Raw genomic sequence first — 18,590 nt, forward strand, 5'->3', positions numbered from 1 at the left:
AATTAAGAAATTTGGTAAGTTTACGCAAGTTTGTTGGGATGGTTTCTATGCCTTTTTATTAATTGATTATTGTTTTTATTTTATCTTTCTATATCAATAAACTATGATTATTAGATTTTAGTACTTACTTTTTGAAGTGATGAAGACAAAAACTTCCAAATCTTCTTTCACTTCAATTCATTATCAATTTAGTTAATAATGACGTGATTTTAATTATTAAATTCTCGTTCCATTTCATGTGCTCGTAACATCACTCGCCGCCCTAGTATCAAATTGTCAAAAGCGACTCCCTAACCCACGCCAGTAGCTAGCTACCTATAATCCAAAAGACATGTAATAAAATGGAGAGTCTGTTGACTAATGTGATTATAAAAGAGGGTTTAGGAGGCAACAAATGGCATATAAACTATTTCTTGCATATAAACTAATGTGATTATACATAAATTGCATATTTATGGCTCCCCAGATTCTTTCTTTTCCTTCTCTTCTTCTTCTCCTCACCTTCGCTGATGCATCTGAATAAACTATTTCTTGGCTGCTTGAGATAGGGATTGAAGGCCATACGACGACCCCAGCAACGTTGCCTTTTCCATCACACAGACAGGTTTTTGAGATATGCTGTCATTGTCATGGACATTATATTCTATATATTCTTTTTTAAATAGATTTTTAAGTAAATATTACTCTTATTATAATATCAAACACGCTATATAGTTGCTAATGTAATTCCTTACTTTATAATATGTATTCTGTAACACCTTTAATGAAATATATGAATATGTTTTCATGATTAATAATTGAAGAATGTTAACAAAAAGAAGAAGAAAATATAAATTGACTTTCATCAGGAAAGAAAATCATCAATGGCATTGGAAACAATAAGGACATTGATACATGCTCACGTTTGAAAATAAAATAATATAAATTTGATGAATTGTAAAATAATTAAAATATTCAATTAAAATAATTAAATATAGTTATAAGAATAAATTCAAAATTCAAAATCAACCAAACCAGAGTCTTTAATTGCAATTTAGGTGGGTCAATTCAAGTTTTTTTTTACTAACCCGAACCGAGTCAAGAACCGAGTCAACAGTTCTGGAGTGACCGAGACTTACAACCGGGACAAAAGCAAACATCAAAAGGAGTAAGAAAGGCAAAGCATTATCTTTTAGCAATGTCCCTCAATTTTCTCGAGCTAGAAGATTCATTCCTGAATTCCCTTTTGGTCAAGATCTATTTACACGGTCCCCTAAACATTTTGTCGAGCTAAAGATTGAGTCCTGATGATTCTTTTTTTCTGGTCAAGTTCAACACGAGGTTCTTTAAACCATGCAAGAGGAAGAATGGACAATCTTAGCACGATGAAACATGAGCGACATGTGAGGTGAATGGAATATGCATATCGTTGTTAATTATTATTGGTTATTGGGATAGGTCTAATTTGTTCATGATAAATACATCTGATTTAAATATTTAGAGGAGTTATTAAAAAAATAATCGATTCCTTAACTTATATAAATAGGGACATAACTCATACGAAAAATGAAGTTTTTATTATTGAAAGAAGATTGTTTTTTTTTTTTTTTTTCCCATCTTGACTCTTTGCATTACCTTGACAAGATGTGAAATATCGCTTTTTTTTTTTTTTTAAGTAATTGAAGGTGACACCGAAATAATTGGTTCTAGTAATTGAAGTGACACTGAAATAATCGATTCAGTGATAAGAAAACGAATTCCCATAAGTAAGTTTTTATTTCCAATCTACATTGATATCAAAGCGAAAGAAAAAATAATTTTAGTTCTACACTTGTTACTTGTATTCACCAGGCCGGGATGATATTTCTAAAATAAATTTGATATGATTTAAAATACTTGTAAATATAAGAATAGTTGAGTATGAAATTCTTAAAATATTAAATTATATTAAGTCATGTGTAACTAAAAAGTACTTGGGGTTTATTAGTACACTTTAAGAAATAATTAATTATGAGGTTGATGTCTTCTATATGGCCTGTATTAGGTTTATATATTGGAGCTCTTTTCACTGTGTATCTCAGGATGCATGGTATGTTCATCAAGTATGGAATTCTTATGCAAGTTGGAAATATAATGTATTAGAGAAATTTGGTCCTTCATGGACGAGTGAGAGATGTTTTTCCGCCCATGATGGATAAGCCTGGTCCAAGTATTTAGATGAGTTATTAAAGAAAGTAATCGCTTTTTCTACTTATATAAATAGAGACATATCACATATGAAGAATAAAGTTTTTATTATTAAAAGAAGATAATTCTCTCCTTTTTCTTTTCCCATCTTGACTTTCTACTTTACTTTGACAAGATTTATAAAAACATTTATGTACTTTGTTTTTAGTAATTAAAGTGGTAATAAAGTAATTGATTCAGGAATAAAAAAGCGAATTCTCACGAGTAAATTTTCCTTACCAATCTACAATTACTGTATCAATCACAGCATATGTCCATGACAAAGGCCTGCATTCATAAAATATGATACAAGAAGCAAGCTTACATGAGTAAACATCGTATTAAAGACCAAGCTTTGATATCTCGAAATCTTCTTAGCACAAACGCTACAGTTGTTGACATATTTCAAATCGCATGCAGCAATCATACTGGCTCTGTTGCTCAATATCTGCTCACTAACACATTCATTATGTTGGGTTGGTTGCCATTAATGTGCAGAAAATGGACGGCACCAACCATTGACTTTGACAACCACCATTATTGAAGAAGAGATGGAGTTGGCAGCCACCTTTATTGAAGAAGAGCTGGAGCTGGTGGCACCATTGAAGCCTATAAATAGGCACTAAGAGAGAGAGCAAAATGAAAGAGTGTGGTGAGTGTGTGCAAGAGAGTAGAGAGAAAGAGACTGCTGCCATTGCAGCAGCTGCAAGTGCAACAAGAAAGCTGAGAGTTGAGTTTGAGTGAAGTGATCCTCCTTCTCCATGTATTTGTGTTATAATCCTTTCTCTCTTTAATAATATTGACTCTCCCGTGGATGTAGGTGATTTGCCAAACCACGTTAAATATTGTGTGTCAGTGTGCTTAGCCTCTTTTGAGCAAATATCAGTACATCACCGGTCGGATTTCTCCAACAATTGCTATCAGAGCATATGGTTTAAAGTGGTGTTTGATTTTTGCTAAAAAATGAAAGTTGTCAAAATGGTGTTTTGACCATACCAATATGTAGAGGAGGAAGAGACGAGCACACTGGTGAAAACCGCGTCAAAATTGAACGTTGGACATGGCTGCACGCTCCGTCACGTGCCGGCGAGGTAGTTGGCCACGCGCACAGACGTGCGCCACACGTCTTCTTCTCCCAGATGGGCTGACCAGGCCCGAATACCAGACGACCCGACCCACGTGTCTGACCCGGATAAGGATGACGTCAGTATGGCGTCAGCATATAAAGTTGGCATGCCATGTCAACGATCAGTCAACAGACACATCATTATAGTGGGACCCACCTGCCACGTCATCAGCCGCGAGCCGAGCTGGATTGAGTCAGTTAGAGCCGAGCCGCGAGCCGAGGGATATGATTCTTTGTAGCGGAGTCTACGTGCAACCGGATCTGAAATTGAATCTGAGCCGTTGATCAGGCCGTAATTGTTTTGATAAAATCTTAGCCATCTGAAATGCGATTTGGACGATTTCAGACTTGTTTCCAGCTAATTTGATCATTCTGGATACAATGGTAAGGTCCAATCATTGAGATTTGAGACCGAAAGTGATAGTGGTTAATTATTAAGAGAGATTGCCCAATCAGGAGGCATCTGAAGGTCATCATGGTGGTCGATGGAGATGATGAAGAAGAAGGTGCACATGTTTTACCTAATTACATGTGCCGAACTGTTAAGTGAGAGAATTTTGAATTGCCTTGAGGGAAGGCAAAATTGGAACACTCTGAACACCCGATCATGTGGACAATTAGAGGTGGAGAGTGAAATTGATGAAGACCAATCTTGATGAATCTAAGCACTAATAGTCTCGCTAGATGTTGAGAAATCATGTATAAATAAAAATATTCCAGATCATTTGTAAAGGAAAGCCGCAACAAAGCTAGCAAATGGTTGTATATACGGAAAGGCAGTACGATGGATAGAAATGGCCTAAGAAGTTCTGGCTAGGAGATTGGGTTTTAAGCGGGACCAGTGTGACCCCTCCAATCTTTCCTAGGAACTTGCTTAGTGGAAGGATTATCCATACAGTACTATTTTCATATATTTAGTAGTTTGTAATGAAACGGTTGAAGACTAGCAGGATGATGGCACAATGGAACAGTTGGGTTCCGTATGATCAAGTATCTGATGGAGTGGTGATTTCTCCAAAGAAGTTAGATTCGGTAACTGTGATTTCTAGAGGGGAGAATTGATGAAGACCTTGATAATGGAAGAGAAATATAGCAAGGGCATAAAGATTGACACCCTATTTTAACTTGGACAGGTGTTGTGACAGGATGAGCTGCTGTCAAACATAAGCAAGGAATAAGGAGAAATCTGGAGAACAAAAATTACATGAGGGCACACGGAGATTGTGCAGGAGTACCCGTAGGATCCAACGAGGTACTATATTAAGACAACAGGTGCAAGGAGAAGAAGAGTTCCCAGATGAAGCTTAGAGCAGAGACTATGTAAAGGTTGTACAACAGGAAGTCTCTTGTGCTCTTGATGAAGACAACCAGGGGCGGAGCGAGGTGTCTTTTACAAGGGAAGGCCAAAATTAATATAATAATATATATATTTATTAAAAATTTTATTTATTTAAATTAAAAATATTAAATAATAAGAAATTTTAATAAGTTTTGCTGGGGCCCGGGCCCTTGCTTGCCACCCCCTAGCTCCGCCCTTGAAGACAACACACAAGCACATTTCCAATGCATGCAAGGATGGAAAGATGAGCTGTTGCAGAAGCACCTAATTGAGGGGGTGCGAACGCCTGTGATAAAAGGCGACCGCCTATGAAAGGTGAAGATACCAAAGAGAGTTGGTGTAAGTGGAGCTCTTAAAGCGCAATGATGAAAGGCATAAAAGCTCCAGACATAGAAATCGAGGTGGAGGATTGCGAGGAGTATACCGCAACTTTCTCTTTTTATGTAGTTAGTGGCAGTGATCTCTCCCAAGTCCACATGGTGGTAGAGAATCTTGGAGCCATTGAAGCATCTCAACTAAAGGAGGATGCGACCGCTTATGAAAGGCGAAGACACCTTAAAGAGAAGGTGTGAAGGCCATAATGTGAGCCCATATTCAGACCACCGCATGACGACGAGCGAAAACACCTCAGATGGAAGGTGTGTGGTCCATGATAGGAGCCCCAGTTCAGACCGACCCATGACAAGGGGCGAAGACACCTTAGAGAAGGTGTGAGGGCCATGAAAGGAGCCCCAGTTCAGACTGCCTTATGACAACAGGTGAAGACACCTTAAAGAAGGTGTGAGGGCCGTGATAGGAGCCCCATTTCAAATCGCCCCATGACAACGGGCGAAGACACTTTAGAGAAGGTGTGTGAGCCATGAAATGAGCTCAGTTCAGAACGCCCCAGAGCCAATGTGATGGCTAGATATGAGTGGACAAGTGTATAGTCAATGGAGTGGTTATGATAAGTATGAAGACAAATGCAGGATTGACTTTCATGGATATTGCCCCCGTGCTAAAGATTAATGAGCTAGAAGACATTTTTCTTGGACAATAAGTGGGTGACTTATGGAGCATTAAGACGCGACTGCTATGAAGAAGTAGAGGGCATGCGCAGGTTCCGGGAACAAGTTGACTCTTGTCAAGGTGGTGAGCTCGGTAATGGCATTGTAATACTCAGAGTATGAAAACATATATGGATCAACCTTTAATGGGCTACCCTCATGGTTAAAGGTGGAGAGCTACCTGGACTCTTGAGACTAAGAGCGAGAGACTCACAGAGAAGTAAGGCGTGGTTCTTAGGGTGGAACAGAGGGTAGGCGTAACTCCTGGATGAGTAGACTCTTGGAAGAGTGGTGAGCTCGTGATCATATTGAGATACTCAGATAATGATTGTCGCACTTGGAAATAGAAATTTCCGTTTGAGGGGGTGTTGTAAGCCTTGGTGTGAGGCTTGATAAATCATTCTGAACCGAGTATGGTTGATAAGCTCGAAGGGGAATGTTGTGTCCTAGAGACAAGTGTTAACACTCTTTAGATGTGAAGTGGCAGACCATCTGGTTGTAGTGATCCTTTTGTGTGAGAAAAGGTGTGCTTTTGGGTGACTCTGGTGATTGAAAGGTTTGGCGAGTACCTGTAAACTTGGCCGAAGATGCTCTCTAAATGGTAAGCTTGGAAGAGCTACAAGATGCAAGCATGCGCTAAAGAAGCAAGTGAACAGTTGCTCCACATAAATGGCAAAGGGGGTGATTGTTGGGTTGGTTACCATTATTGTGCAGCAAATGGACAACACCAACCATTGACATTGGCAACCACCATTATTGAAGAAGAGATGGAGTTGGCAGCCACCTTTGTTGAAGAAGAGCTGGAGCTGGTGGCACCATTGAAGCTTATAAATAGGCACTAAGAGAGAGAGCAAAATGAGAGAGTGTGGTGAGTGTGTGCAAGAGAGTAGAGAGAAAGAGAGAGCTGCAATGGCAGCAGTCTTGCTGCCATTGCAGCAGCTGCAAGTGCAACAAGAAAGCTGGGAGTTGAGTTTGAGTGAAGTGATCCTCCTCCTCCATGTAATTGTGTTGTAATCCTTTCTCTCTTTAATAATATTGACTCTCCCGTGGATATAAGCGATTTTCCGAACCATGTTAAATATTGTGTGTCAGTATGCTTAGTCTTTTTTGAGCAAATATCAATACATCACCGGTCAGATTTCCCCAACACATTATGCATTGTTTCCCTTCGAGTTTCCTGGACATATGCTAAATACAAATATGAAAACATCCACCTGAACTCGCTTTACAACAAAGGGCCTCTGTTTCTAAACAATCCTGTCACCTGGTCATGAGGTTACAGATACATTAACTACATCACTAGGGTTTTGTAGGTTATAAATTACACAGAAAAAGCATTTCTACAATGAAGTAGGAGGAACTTCACATTTTAGTTTCAGAAAAATAAGTTGAAGAGACAGCGGCCAAGCCTTCAACAGCATAAGTTCTAACCAGTCTTTGTCTCCTCTCAGGTGAACTTCAATAAGTTCTAACCAGTCTTTGTCTCCTCTCAGGTGAACTTCAAGTGGAATGGCTTGGACTCTGCTACACTCTTAGAAACAATGGAAGGACAGCCCATGTACATGCCTCCAGGCAAGAGTGTCATTTCGTATCCCCCATCCAATGTGACCAAGTCATCTGATCTGGTACCTGTCCAATGCACAATATGATTGAAAATGGAATTCTTTTTTGTTTATAAGAAATGAAGTTGGGTTATGACCCTGATGAACTGAAAATAATTAAGCAGTGAAATGAAATAAATTGATGTTTTTCCAAATGACATATTGTTTATAAGAAATGGCAATTTTTGCTGCATAATTAAACACCACTTCGTTTTGTTCTAGAATGACCTTTCCACCTACCAAGAAATGGTAAGATCCGGTTTGTGCTATCCTGCAATCAGTGAAAAGAACCTTGTAATTTCATGAACTCAGTGCATGGAACTCAGTGTACTGTCAATACAAAACACAAAAGCTGCTTCTTCACCATCTGTAGAACATTTATAAATGTTCATTACTTACACTGTTACTTTCGAGTGAAGGATGAAAAAGCACACCATCGCCTCTATCCTCGAGGAACATAAGAAGCATTTCTAAAATGCCCTTAGGGTCCATGATATGAAAGGCTCTTGCTCGCCTGTCTTTCTCTTGCGAATATAGGCAATTCTCACAAACAATTGAAGGTCGATGAGAAGGAAGCTTCAGGTTTCTGTAAGGTTAAAAAAAAACAATGAAGTGATTAAAATTGATGTTTTTTTTTTAGTGATTTTTAATAATTTTAATGTATTAGAATTCAATTTGGTAAGGTTTAGGAATTTATTGGGAAACTAACATGTTCAAGCTTTATCATATTTGTTTTCCTCGTATAAAAGTATTTTTTTTTATTGATTATCTATTTTAGATTTTCATTGATTTTTATTAATTTTTTCTTTTTATATTATTTAATAATTTTTTAGTGATTTTAAGATATTTCATAATTTTATTGATAGAATGGAATTTTACATATATTTTCTTTCTCCAATGAGAAAATGAAAGTTAAGGGGTGCTAATTGATATAAATCAAACTTTTGAGGTGAAATTGAGATCTCTTATAAATCTAAGGTGGAAAATTAAAATTTAGCAAACACCTTAAAGATCTAGCAAAGATTCTCATTTGGCAATAAAATGCAAGTTCCCTAACAGTGCATGATCCAGCCAACCAATCAAACAAAATTGGTCTGATCCACAGACTGTCTCAGCCTAGCATAGACAGGATTACATCAACTACTTCCCACAGTAGCAAGAAATAAACAATCAAAAAGGTTGTATTGATATTTTTCATCTGGGATGTAGAACATCAAGACAGCATGATCTTCCTCAGGTGCCCTTGTACTGAAAATTAGTCAAAGCCTCAAGATCTTCCTCATCGTGATACTCAGGCTTCAAAACGCCGAACAGGAACTGTGATAGAGTAGATGGTCCCCAAATCTGAATCTGCTGATAGCCTGATACACTAAGCTGGACTTTATCCTCTGAGTCTATCTCCAGAATATCAGATAGAGTATCCACAACATTGCTCAAGACCTTCTGCTTTGCCTAAAAAATGACTGCACAGCTATATTGCATTTGTACACACCTCAAAAAATCACCATAAGGACCAAATTAGAACCACAATAGGGACATGATTTTGATCCAGAATAATTAACTTTCCCTTTTCAATGGCAGGCTATATAAGGTTACTAAAATTCATGTCCCGTAAACAAAATACGTTCTTCAGAATATTGCATTTCAATGCATAGACGTGGGCGTGGATAATTTAACTTGCAAGTAAATCTGCTCCAGGGCCCAGACTTGCACTCCTGACACCAGACTTCTCATATCTCAACTTCACTTCACTTTGATATTGCTCCTATTTACATGTCTTTGCATGAAATATATAGTGAAGCATTCTTCATACCATGCTCTCAGCATCTGTCTTCTTATACGCTTTTCCCTTCATTTTTGCCCAAATTTGGATCATAGAATCATCAATGTACCATTTGATAACTTGAACTACATGATTAAATGTACGTAAATAGCTACAGAAGTATATATATATATATATTTGGCACGTCATATCCAATAGCTGACACCACCCACCAGTTGTGTAATACTTGTATTCAACCCATCGTTCAACACCCCTCATTCCATGACAAACCTTCTCTATCCCCATTGGCTGGAGTCTTATGTAAAAGGGGATTCATATAGATGCTGTCTTGCCTTAATTTGTATGATTAAACCAGCAAGTGCCCAGCCTTATCAACAATTTCAAAAGTTTTAACTTGTTGAGGGTGGAGACTATAGAGCGCGAGAGCCAACAGAACTGAAAATGGACATTGTTTGCTCACTCTATTGATTCTCAAGTTCAGCGTCACAAATATCCAACCAAACCCTTCCATTTTACTTGTAGAACTTCATCACATTAACCACTGTTGTTCACTACTTTTAAAAGGAAAACCCACATGACTATAAAAAAAGAAGTAAACCATCTGACAAAGTAAAAGAAAAAAGGAAAAGGGAAAGAAATTCAAAGTCCATCTGCCCATGACTCTAGCTACTATATCCCCCCATTATTCTTTCAATGGCCCAGCCACTCAACTGCTACTGCTTAAAGAAAAAGGACCAACCATGCCAAAGCAACACAAAATGCAATCAATATAATCATCTGCCTGCTGACCATATTTGATGGAGAACCATTTTCAGTACTTGATGCAGGTGCTGGGGTAGGTGCAAAATCTTCAACATTGATAGCAACTTTCATTCCATTCCAGCAATACCCTCCACTGCTCAGGAAGTAATAAGGCCTTGCCTCTGTCAGTTGAACCACATCCCGGCCGCCGCGAGTAATGTTCTTTATGAAGCCTTGGTCATTGCAGTTCTCATAGTTTGTTTTGTTGACCTCCAGGACATTGTAGGAGTGCTTGTCAAACACAAAAACTGAAAGAAGGAAAAAAGAAAAATCCATGTTTTTTACCTTGTTTTGAGCAACATCTTGAGAAAACACCAGCACATCTCAATTATCAAATTAACACAACCTTAGTAAACGCTTCCGTATCTACCAATTTGATGCTACACGTTGGCCAGCTAGTTGAAAACTTTTTTTCTTCATCAGGGTTGGGTTGGTGATACCACCAATGATTGCTAGTTAAAAAATCAGATACAGTTCCAAAATTTTGTTCACAGGTAAGCTTTTTTATTTAGAAAATTACCATAGATAGCAAAACATTGGTGACCATCCAAAATTTGCAAAGGGTAATAACCTAACCTATTCTCTCCCACCCCAGGCTAAAGTTCAATCTTCAATTTTCTGATTCAACATCAATTATTACTGTTATCAAAATTCTCCAAGTTCCTGATAAAATGAAAAGTTCCAAAATTTTAATTCTATCTAATCAGCAACTTTCTAATATATGTTTGGTAGTATAGATGGATTAGAGTTGAACAAATTGAGTGAATTAATGATCTTAATTCCCAATCTTCATGACTTCATTGGCTCAAATACCCCTTCCTATCTCATGAAAAAGACAGAGAAATCTCCAATTTACATCCAAGTCAAGTAAAAAAACAATCTTAATCATTTGTTTAATTCAATGAGAGGAACAGCCCCTTACAGATAATCCTCGGACATCTAACATGTTTGAAAAAGAAATTAAGTGGTAGGAAGAAAAATGGAATTACATGCTGGCGAGAAAGAAAGAAAGAGAGAGATTTACATACGAAGCCAATCACCAACGTAGAAATGCTCATGACTCTGACTCAACCAGTCAGTGTAATTATAATTTGGGATCCATCCTCTTGAGCCCACCTTATGTAGCTGCTCAGCTGCTGCACATTTCACAATCATCATAAAAGTCACTGCTGTTATCGCCATGAACAATACAGATTTGCCAATTGTCATCCTCCCTGAATTCTCCATTGCTGTCACTCTCAGGACTCTATCAAAACCTGCTGGCGGATGTATTTAACCTAGAAATATATGTATATATCCTGAACAGATATGATGTTTACATGAAACTACCTGACCCATGATCGCTTGCTTTAGAGTCAAAAATGGGGAGGATCATTTTTGGTAAGCCAAGCTGGGATGTCAGATACCTAGTAGGCTAGTACACTTTGACAGTGACGTCGCATGCTTTTTTGACCTGTTTATGAAAATCTGTGCAATGGGACCGTGCTGTTATGTGTAACCGTACAAAATATATGGAATTTGATCTAATCTGAAAATAAAAGGAAGTGTCGGTCTGGATAATACTGTGTTTTAAAATTATTTTTATTTATAAATATATTAAAATAATATTTTTTAATAAAATTATTTTTAAGCATTAAAATGATTTAAAAATAAAAAAAATATAAAATAACAACGGTTTAATTGCAATGTTATACATACTCTAAGTTTAAAATTCAATAAATCAAATTTAAAAAACTCTTTAAATTAAGAGTATTTGATAATATAAGGACTAATTGATGTAACGAGCCTTCTAAGGAAATTCATTGCTTTGATAATAAAAAATCATTTTTTTTTAATTAGAACTTTTAAATGGTTTTAAAAAAGCTTTTCCCAATCCTTATAAGGAAAATATTTTTGGTGATTGACATTTTATTTGTTTTTTATTAAAAAATAATAATGATTATGGATATAATAATAATATAAAAATTATGAGCGTTTTATTTGTTTTAGTGCATGCATAATATCATTATTAGACAATAACGGTTACTTCTTAAAGTGTTTTTTGTACTGAAATATATCAAAATATTGTTTTTTTTATTTTTAAAAGATTATTTTTTTAAATCAGTGTATAAAAATAATCTAAAATATATAAAAAAAATTATATTTTTTTAAAACACGGTTTGCATCACTTTCCAAACTATGCCAATCCTAGTGTGCTTTAAATGCATGAGAGAAAAATGCAAGTGCACCAATATTTTGGGTTGCTATTAGTAATTATGATATAATAGATGTTTTCTTTTTATCACCAATATAATTCGGTTAATTAATCTACTGTAGAAAAGAATGTTACCGTGAAATAAAAAAATATAAAATAAAATAAAATAAAAATGATAATATAAATTCTCTCCACCGAGGATGTTGCTTCCACGGGTTAGTAATGGTTGTAAGAAATTGGAACTTCTCAAATGAAGTTCAAAGTTCAAAATTTGAAAATATATGGATAAAACGCAGCGGATAAAGAGAATAGACAATGTTCCATTTCTTAATCTTATAACCAATGTATATGAACCATAAAATTAGGTATCTTTTTGTTCTAATTGGAAGTTAAAAAAAAGTGTGTAATTAAAAGAAAAAATAAGATGAATATTAATAAATTCAAACCAGGCTGACCAATCTCATTGTAAATTCAATAATTTGATTGTCTACCTTTTCTATATTAATATCAAAACTGGTCATAAAATCTAGTCATAATCAATATAAACTAGTCAACTCGCATAGTAGGTTAAGCATTGATCTGGTTTATATATATATATATATATAAAAAAAAAAATTGTTGATTGTTAAGTTTCAACTTGGTGGCTCTAGATTTTAGAATTATACACTTATTACTTCACTATTTTATTATTTATGTTCAAATATAGTAAAGATAGATGGTTTATGTTAAGTCGTTAACCGAGTTAATTTTTTTCTAAAGTAAAAAAAAATGCCTAGACTATAATAACATTTTAAAGGAGTAAGACAAATTTGGGATATAAGTCATTGATTCAAATAGGTTCAATAAAATTAGTTAATTTAATAATATGATTATAAAAAAAAGTTAATGACAATAAAAAGAAAAGGATAATGACTAATTCAAAAAAATAAATGCTTGTCAATATTATAAAAAGATACATTCTAGATATTCTTAAAATGTCTTAACAGTCTTATTTCATAACAAAGAAAAAAAAATTAAATGAGAACATGATAACCTTATTAAAAAAAAAAATAAGCAAATTAAAGCTCAATTAACAGCAAATCAAACATTAAGGGATGAACTTGAAAAAAATCATTTTAAAAACAAACAAAAAACCCAATTTAAGCCAGCAAGCCAAATTCATGGTACGGTTATGAGACTGAGATAACTCTTTACAAAAGCAATTGAATAAATCAATTAAGATCAATTTTCAAGCAAACTAAGTGCTGAAAGGAAAAATTGAAAAAAAAAACATGAAAAACCCAAGTCAATATGGATTAACTCGACTAACCCATGACCCTAAACATGAGATTGAGATAACTTCACAAAGAAAAAAATGAAAAAAAAATATGAAACTCAAGACCCTATAACTTAGGTTAATCTTCGAAACTCGTTTCCATGTCATGATACTATGATTATACCACTTAAAACGCAAATACAAACACCTCAAGAATAAATTTTATATTAACGCTTAGGGCATATTCACACCAACATTTCATACCACTTTAAGGCATATTCTTTGATTGACTTATTGTTTCCTTTCTCTATATTTTAAAGGCCAAACATGTTTAAAGCCATTTTCACATTAAATTTATACTAGCGCTTGAATGTGTCAACCGATTTGTCCACTTTTTAATCTTATTTTTATTTAGGCTTATATACCAAGTCAATATGACACCACTCAAACTTTCATGGAAGAAATGGATGAAAAGATTGTCATGATTAATTACTTTTACAATCTCGATACAGTAAATCCTTAAGTAGATCTTAGTACATTCAACACTTGTTTACTTGGTGATTTCAAGCATCTTATCTTTTATGAGAAGACTATATATGGCACCAAACACATCTCATATTTCTTATTAGAATAATATATATTCATACCCTCAATTATATTTAAACACTTTTCAATTGATAAGAGCTTTTTAATATCTGATTCTTGGATAGGCTTTCCATTCAAAACTTCTTTTATAGAAGGCCTTAAAGAAAGGTCAAACCTCACTTATTGTTGGGTCGGCAATGTTAAAAAAAGATGAGGAGCTTTTAGGAACTATATATCAAAGAGTTATAATAATGTGTTATGAGGTGTGCATTTCCAAAGTGTACTCTTTATTAGAGAGCCCTGTTATGAGGTGTACATTTCCAAAGTGTTCTCTTTATTAGAGAGCCCTTATTCAGATGGCCTAGTCTTAATGTTATGTTTAAGACAACCAGTGAGTTTGTCTCTCTCACTTCTAATCAATTCCATATCATTTAGTAGTTTTTTTTTTTCCAAAATGGTTATTCCTTCATCTTTCATGATATGGTTTGATGTAGTGTTTTCAAGAAAAATTGAGCTTTTAAATCATACTTTGTATTTGTTCACCCCTATCTATAAAGAAACACAAAATTGATCTCTATAAATTTGAATACTGAAAAATTGGCTGGATATAAAGTAGTCATTTATGATGGGTAAGAAGAGTTGTTGAATCTTCTAACATTGTAAAGAAGTTTAACAATCGTTTTGATGTCCTAAATTCTGAGAGAATTTGTTCTTTTATAGCTAGAAATGAGCCACTTTATCATGAACTCCTTGTTTTCATCTTTTATTTTTGCACAATGGTTGTATGATAACTTATTGAACTTTTCCACGTGATGTCTTGAAAGATATTATCCATCCATTTTCAGAATAAAAAGTAAAAAATATAGGGAATTTTATTCACCAAAATGTTAACATAATTGTTCATATATTTTAGAAAGATAGTTTGGAATTTCCCCTAATCTAAAAACATAGAAACATCACAACTTGTAACCCCGTACATCTTTAAAAGAAAAATTCAAGATCTTGATTCATCCAAAAATAAAGAGTAATTTAATAATTTATCATATAACTTAACTCATATTCTTCTCAATGCTAATTAACCAAATTTGAGAAGCAAGCTGCACACTAAAAACTTTGGCATAGCAAGTTGTCTCCTTGATGAAATCATGGTGTTTTATCTTGGAAGATTGTAATAACTAGACTTATTATGATGTTGCTTTTGCTTGTCTTATCACCCATCTTATGAAATTTCATTAATAGTAAGCTTACCTAGTGGTATTATTAAAACATAGAAACATCTCAACTTGTAACCCCGTACATCTTTAAAAGAAAAATTCAAGATCTTGACTCATCCAAAAATAAAGAGTAATTTAATAATTTATCATATAACTTAACTCATCTTCTTCTCAATGCTAATCAACCAAATTTGAGAAGCAAGCTGCACACCAAAAACTTTGGCATAGCAGGTTGTCTCCTTGATGAAATCATGGTGTTTTATCTTGGAAGATTGTAATAACTAGACTTCTTGTGATGTTGCTTTTGCTTGTCTTATCACCCATCTTATGAAATTTCATTAATAGTAAGCTTACCTAGTGGTATTATAGGGAAACATTCTAAGGGAATGTTCTAGCCTTTACTTGTAGGTAGGTTAGCTAACTTATTAGTATAAAAAAGGTCCTTTGTTGCTCGACAATACAAACCTTATAAGGTTGTCTTAAGGCATATAAAATGAAAATATTATAGGCCAAGAAAATCCATATCAACTACTAATCGTGACCTTGTAAACTTTTAGTAATAGTTGGGGTTTTACATGTATTAGCTTGAGGTGAAATCATATCGAGATACCATTAATTCTTTATACTAACTTAAGGCAAAGTGTCTTTAACAAGGTGTTATATAGGGAGAGCAAAAGATAAATTAATATTGAATTCAAAGAATGATGCATGAGGTTAATAAACATGTATGATGTAAGAAAAAAACAACATATAGGAATCATATATACAAAGATATATACAAGAATATATATCATATAATAATAATAAAAATAATAAACACATATTAATCAGTTTAGGCAAACAAGCATAAAATATGTATAAAGCACGCCAAACATATTATCACAAAATTAATCAATCAAAGCTTAGTTTTAGATCTTTAGTGCAGTTGTTATTTTGTCATAGGGGAACATCTTGACAAGCTGATTCTGTAAACGAGGAAAAAAAATCACCACATAGTTTTATAGTTACTATAAATTTTAACTGTTCTTAAAAGATTTTTGAATAAGAGGTTGATTATGCTAAATAAAAAATAAAAATCAACCTAAAATATTATACCTAAGATAAGCTCCATTATTATTTTGATTTTAATGATAAAAATAATATTGTGCATACATGTCAATATTCATCTAAACTAAATACTTATATTTATCAAAGGTAAAAATTTCTAAGATTATGATTTGAGATTTAGACTTGATAATGAAATTTCATCCTCACTTCTTAGATTATGGATGAGGTCTGAAATAATGATAATAAAGATTTAGGTTTTGACTTATTTCTTTCCTTATACAATTTACAGTAATTCATCATAAATTAATTATCTTACCAAGCATGACTACCATGAATAACCACAAATATTTCAACCAATTTAAATAATATAAACAAGCATAATTTATGCTTGAATATAAAAAGAAATTAATCCAAAAAAATACAATTTAATACATGTTCACAAGTCAAAAACTAATAAATAAACTGCAAACTTGTTTTACCAATAAATAAATCACATATAAGGATTTAAAATTGACCTCTATAAGCTAAAAAGTGAAGAAAGCTAGAGGAAAAAAAAATATTGGTTTGCGTTGTTCATGAGCATGTTTGATTTATTTTATGTTTGATTTTTTCTTTGTTATTTTCTTGTCTCCTTTATTGTTAGCTTAGGTTTTTTTTCTTTGCAAGAATCTCTTTTTCGATCTCTTTCCCCTCTTGTTTGTCCGAGTGTTTCTTGTTTATATTGCCTAGGATTCTCTAAAAAAACTAAACTGGAAAATGTCGTTAGGAAATTTTGCATTGTTTCCTTCTTAATTATAGATTCCTAATTAATTAATTTTTTCTTCTTAATGAGTAGGATAATTTTCTATTTTTTTCAATTTTGTTTGACTCTTCCATGTATTTTTTTTTTCTCTTCTATATATTTCTTCCACTATTATTTTTAGTCCTTAATCACTTTTTTTTTATCTCACAGCACACATGATATTTATCTGATTGTGTTTACTAATGTTTTTTTATTAAAATCATTTTTTTATTCAATCAAACAATAATAAAAATAGACACTCACGTTAAATTAATTGAATAAAATAAATAAAAACATTATGCAAGTTTGCATATATTAAAAATATTATTTGAAAATAAATATTTTTTATTTTCAAAAATAAAGTTCATTTATAAAAAAAATAACAAAAAAAATATAGATAAATCAAAATAATCTTATTAAAAATTAAACATACACAAAGTAATTAAAATTCTCTATACAAAAAAAGCTAATAAGCAACATATCTGCACATTAAAGAACTCTAAAAGGCGTGGGGAAAGCACTGTAGCTTCCCCACGCCTTTTAATTATACTTATATATAATTATTATTATTATTATTATATTATAATATATATTAATTTTTTTTTCTTTTTTTTCTGTATTTGTTTTGGTTTTTTATGCCTTTATGGGTTTTTTTTGGCTTCTTTCTTAGTTTTTTTTCCTTTTAATTTATTTTGTTTAATTTAGTTTGTTAATTGATCCCGAGTTTGACGAGTTAACTAGATATTTTATTTTTTTTTTCTTTTTTTCTTTTTAATTAATTTTTTTCATTTAGTTTAGTTTGTTAATATTAAATTTTTTTCTATTTAATTATAAGATTTTCATGACACGTATTCCAAGCTTGATAGGTTAACCCAGTTAATTATGGGTTAACCCGTCAATTTTTTTTTCTATTTAGTTATTAAACTTTCATGACGCGAATCTAAGATTTGACAGGTTATCCTGATTTAAAAAATTAATAAGAACTCTAAAACGCGTAACTTTTTTCACTATAGCTAAAGCTCTTTTTTTTTTTTACAATTTTGTTTTGTTTTTTCTTCTGTGGCAATTTTTTTTTTGTTTTTGGTTTTTTTTTCCTGTAGCAGTTTTTTCTTTTTTTTTGTTTTTTTTTTCATGTTTTTTTTTAACGCATGGGGTTTTCACTATAGCAGTTTTGTTTTTTTTCCTCGCTTTTGTTTTTTTTGTTTTTTATATATAATGTATCACTGTGCACACAGTGAAACACTTGATTTTTTTTTTTCATTTTTTTTTCCTTCTTTTTTTGTTTGTTTTGTCCATGGGTTTTTTTTTTTTTTTTTTGCTTTTTTTTGTGTTTTTTTTTCTTTTAATGAATTTTTTTTTGTTTAATTTAGTTTTTTAATGTGAAAAAAAAATTAATTTAGTTATCATACTTTTATTACACGAATCTCAGTTTTTTATATATATTAAGTTGGTTGAGAACTTAGCTTTGTAGCTTCTTTTATAAAAAATAAAAAAAAAAAACACTATGGATTACTACAGTGTTTTCCTTATATAATTTTTTGTATGGCTGCAGTATTTTCCCCACATGTTTATTTTTTAAATTATCTTTGTTAAATTTATTTTTTTAATATTGA

General features: G+C 33.0%; 1 protein-coding gene and 1 pseudogene across 1 annotated transcript; both read right to left on the reverse strand.

Moving 5' to 3' along the window:
• Positions 1-6,907: 6,907 nt before the first annotated feature.
• LOC118049567 (uncharacterized) lies at positions 6,908-9,385 on the reverse strand (annotated as a pseudogene).
• Positions 9,386-9,532: 147 nt separating this feature from the next.
• LOC118049543 (early nodulin-like protein 20) lies at positions 9,533-11,386 on the reverse strand. Its single transcript, XM_035059564.2, has 3 exons — positions 11,231-11,386; positions 10,930-11,157; positions 9,533-10,149 (listed from the first exon to the last, which is right to left on the reverse strand). Exons 1-3 carry the CDS (start codon positions 11,274-11,276, stop codon positions 9,821-9,823), a joined length of 603 nt encoding a protein of 200 aa, XP_034915455.1. The 5' UTR covers positions 11,277-11,386; the 3' UTR covers positions 9,533-9,820.
• Positions 11,387-18,590: the final 7,204 nt, after the last annotated feature.

The sequence above is a fragment of the Populus alba genome, chromosome 17, assembly GCF_005239225.2.
Source record: "Populus alba chromosome 17, ASM523922v2, whole genome shotgun sequence".
Classification (NCBI taxonomy): domain Eukaryota; kingdom Viridiplantae; phylum Streptophyta; class Magnoliopsida; order Malpighiales; family Salicaceae; genus Populus; species Populus alba.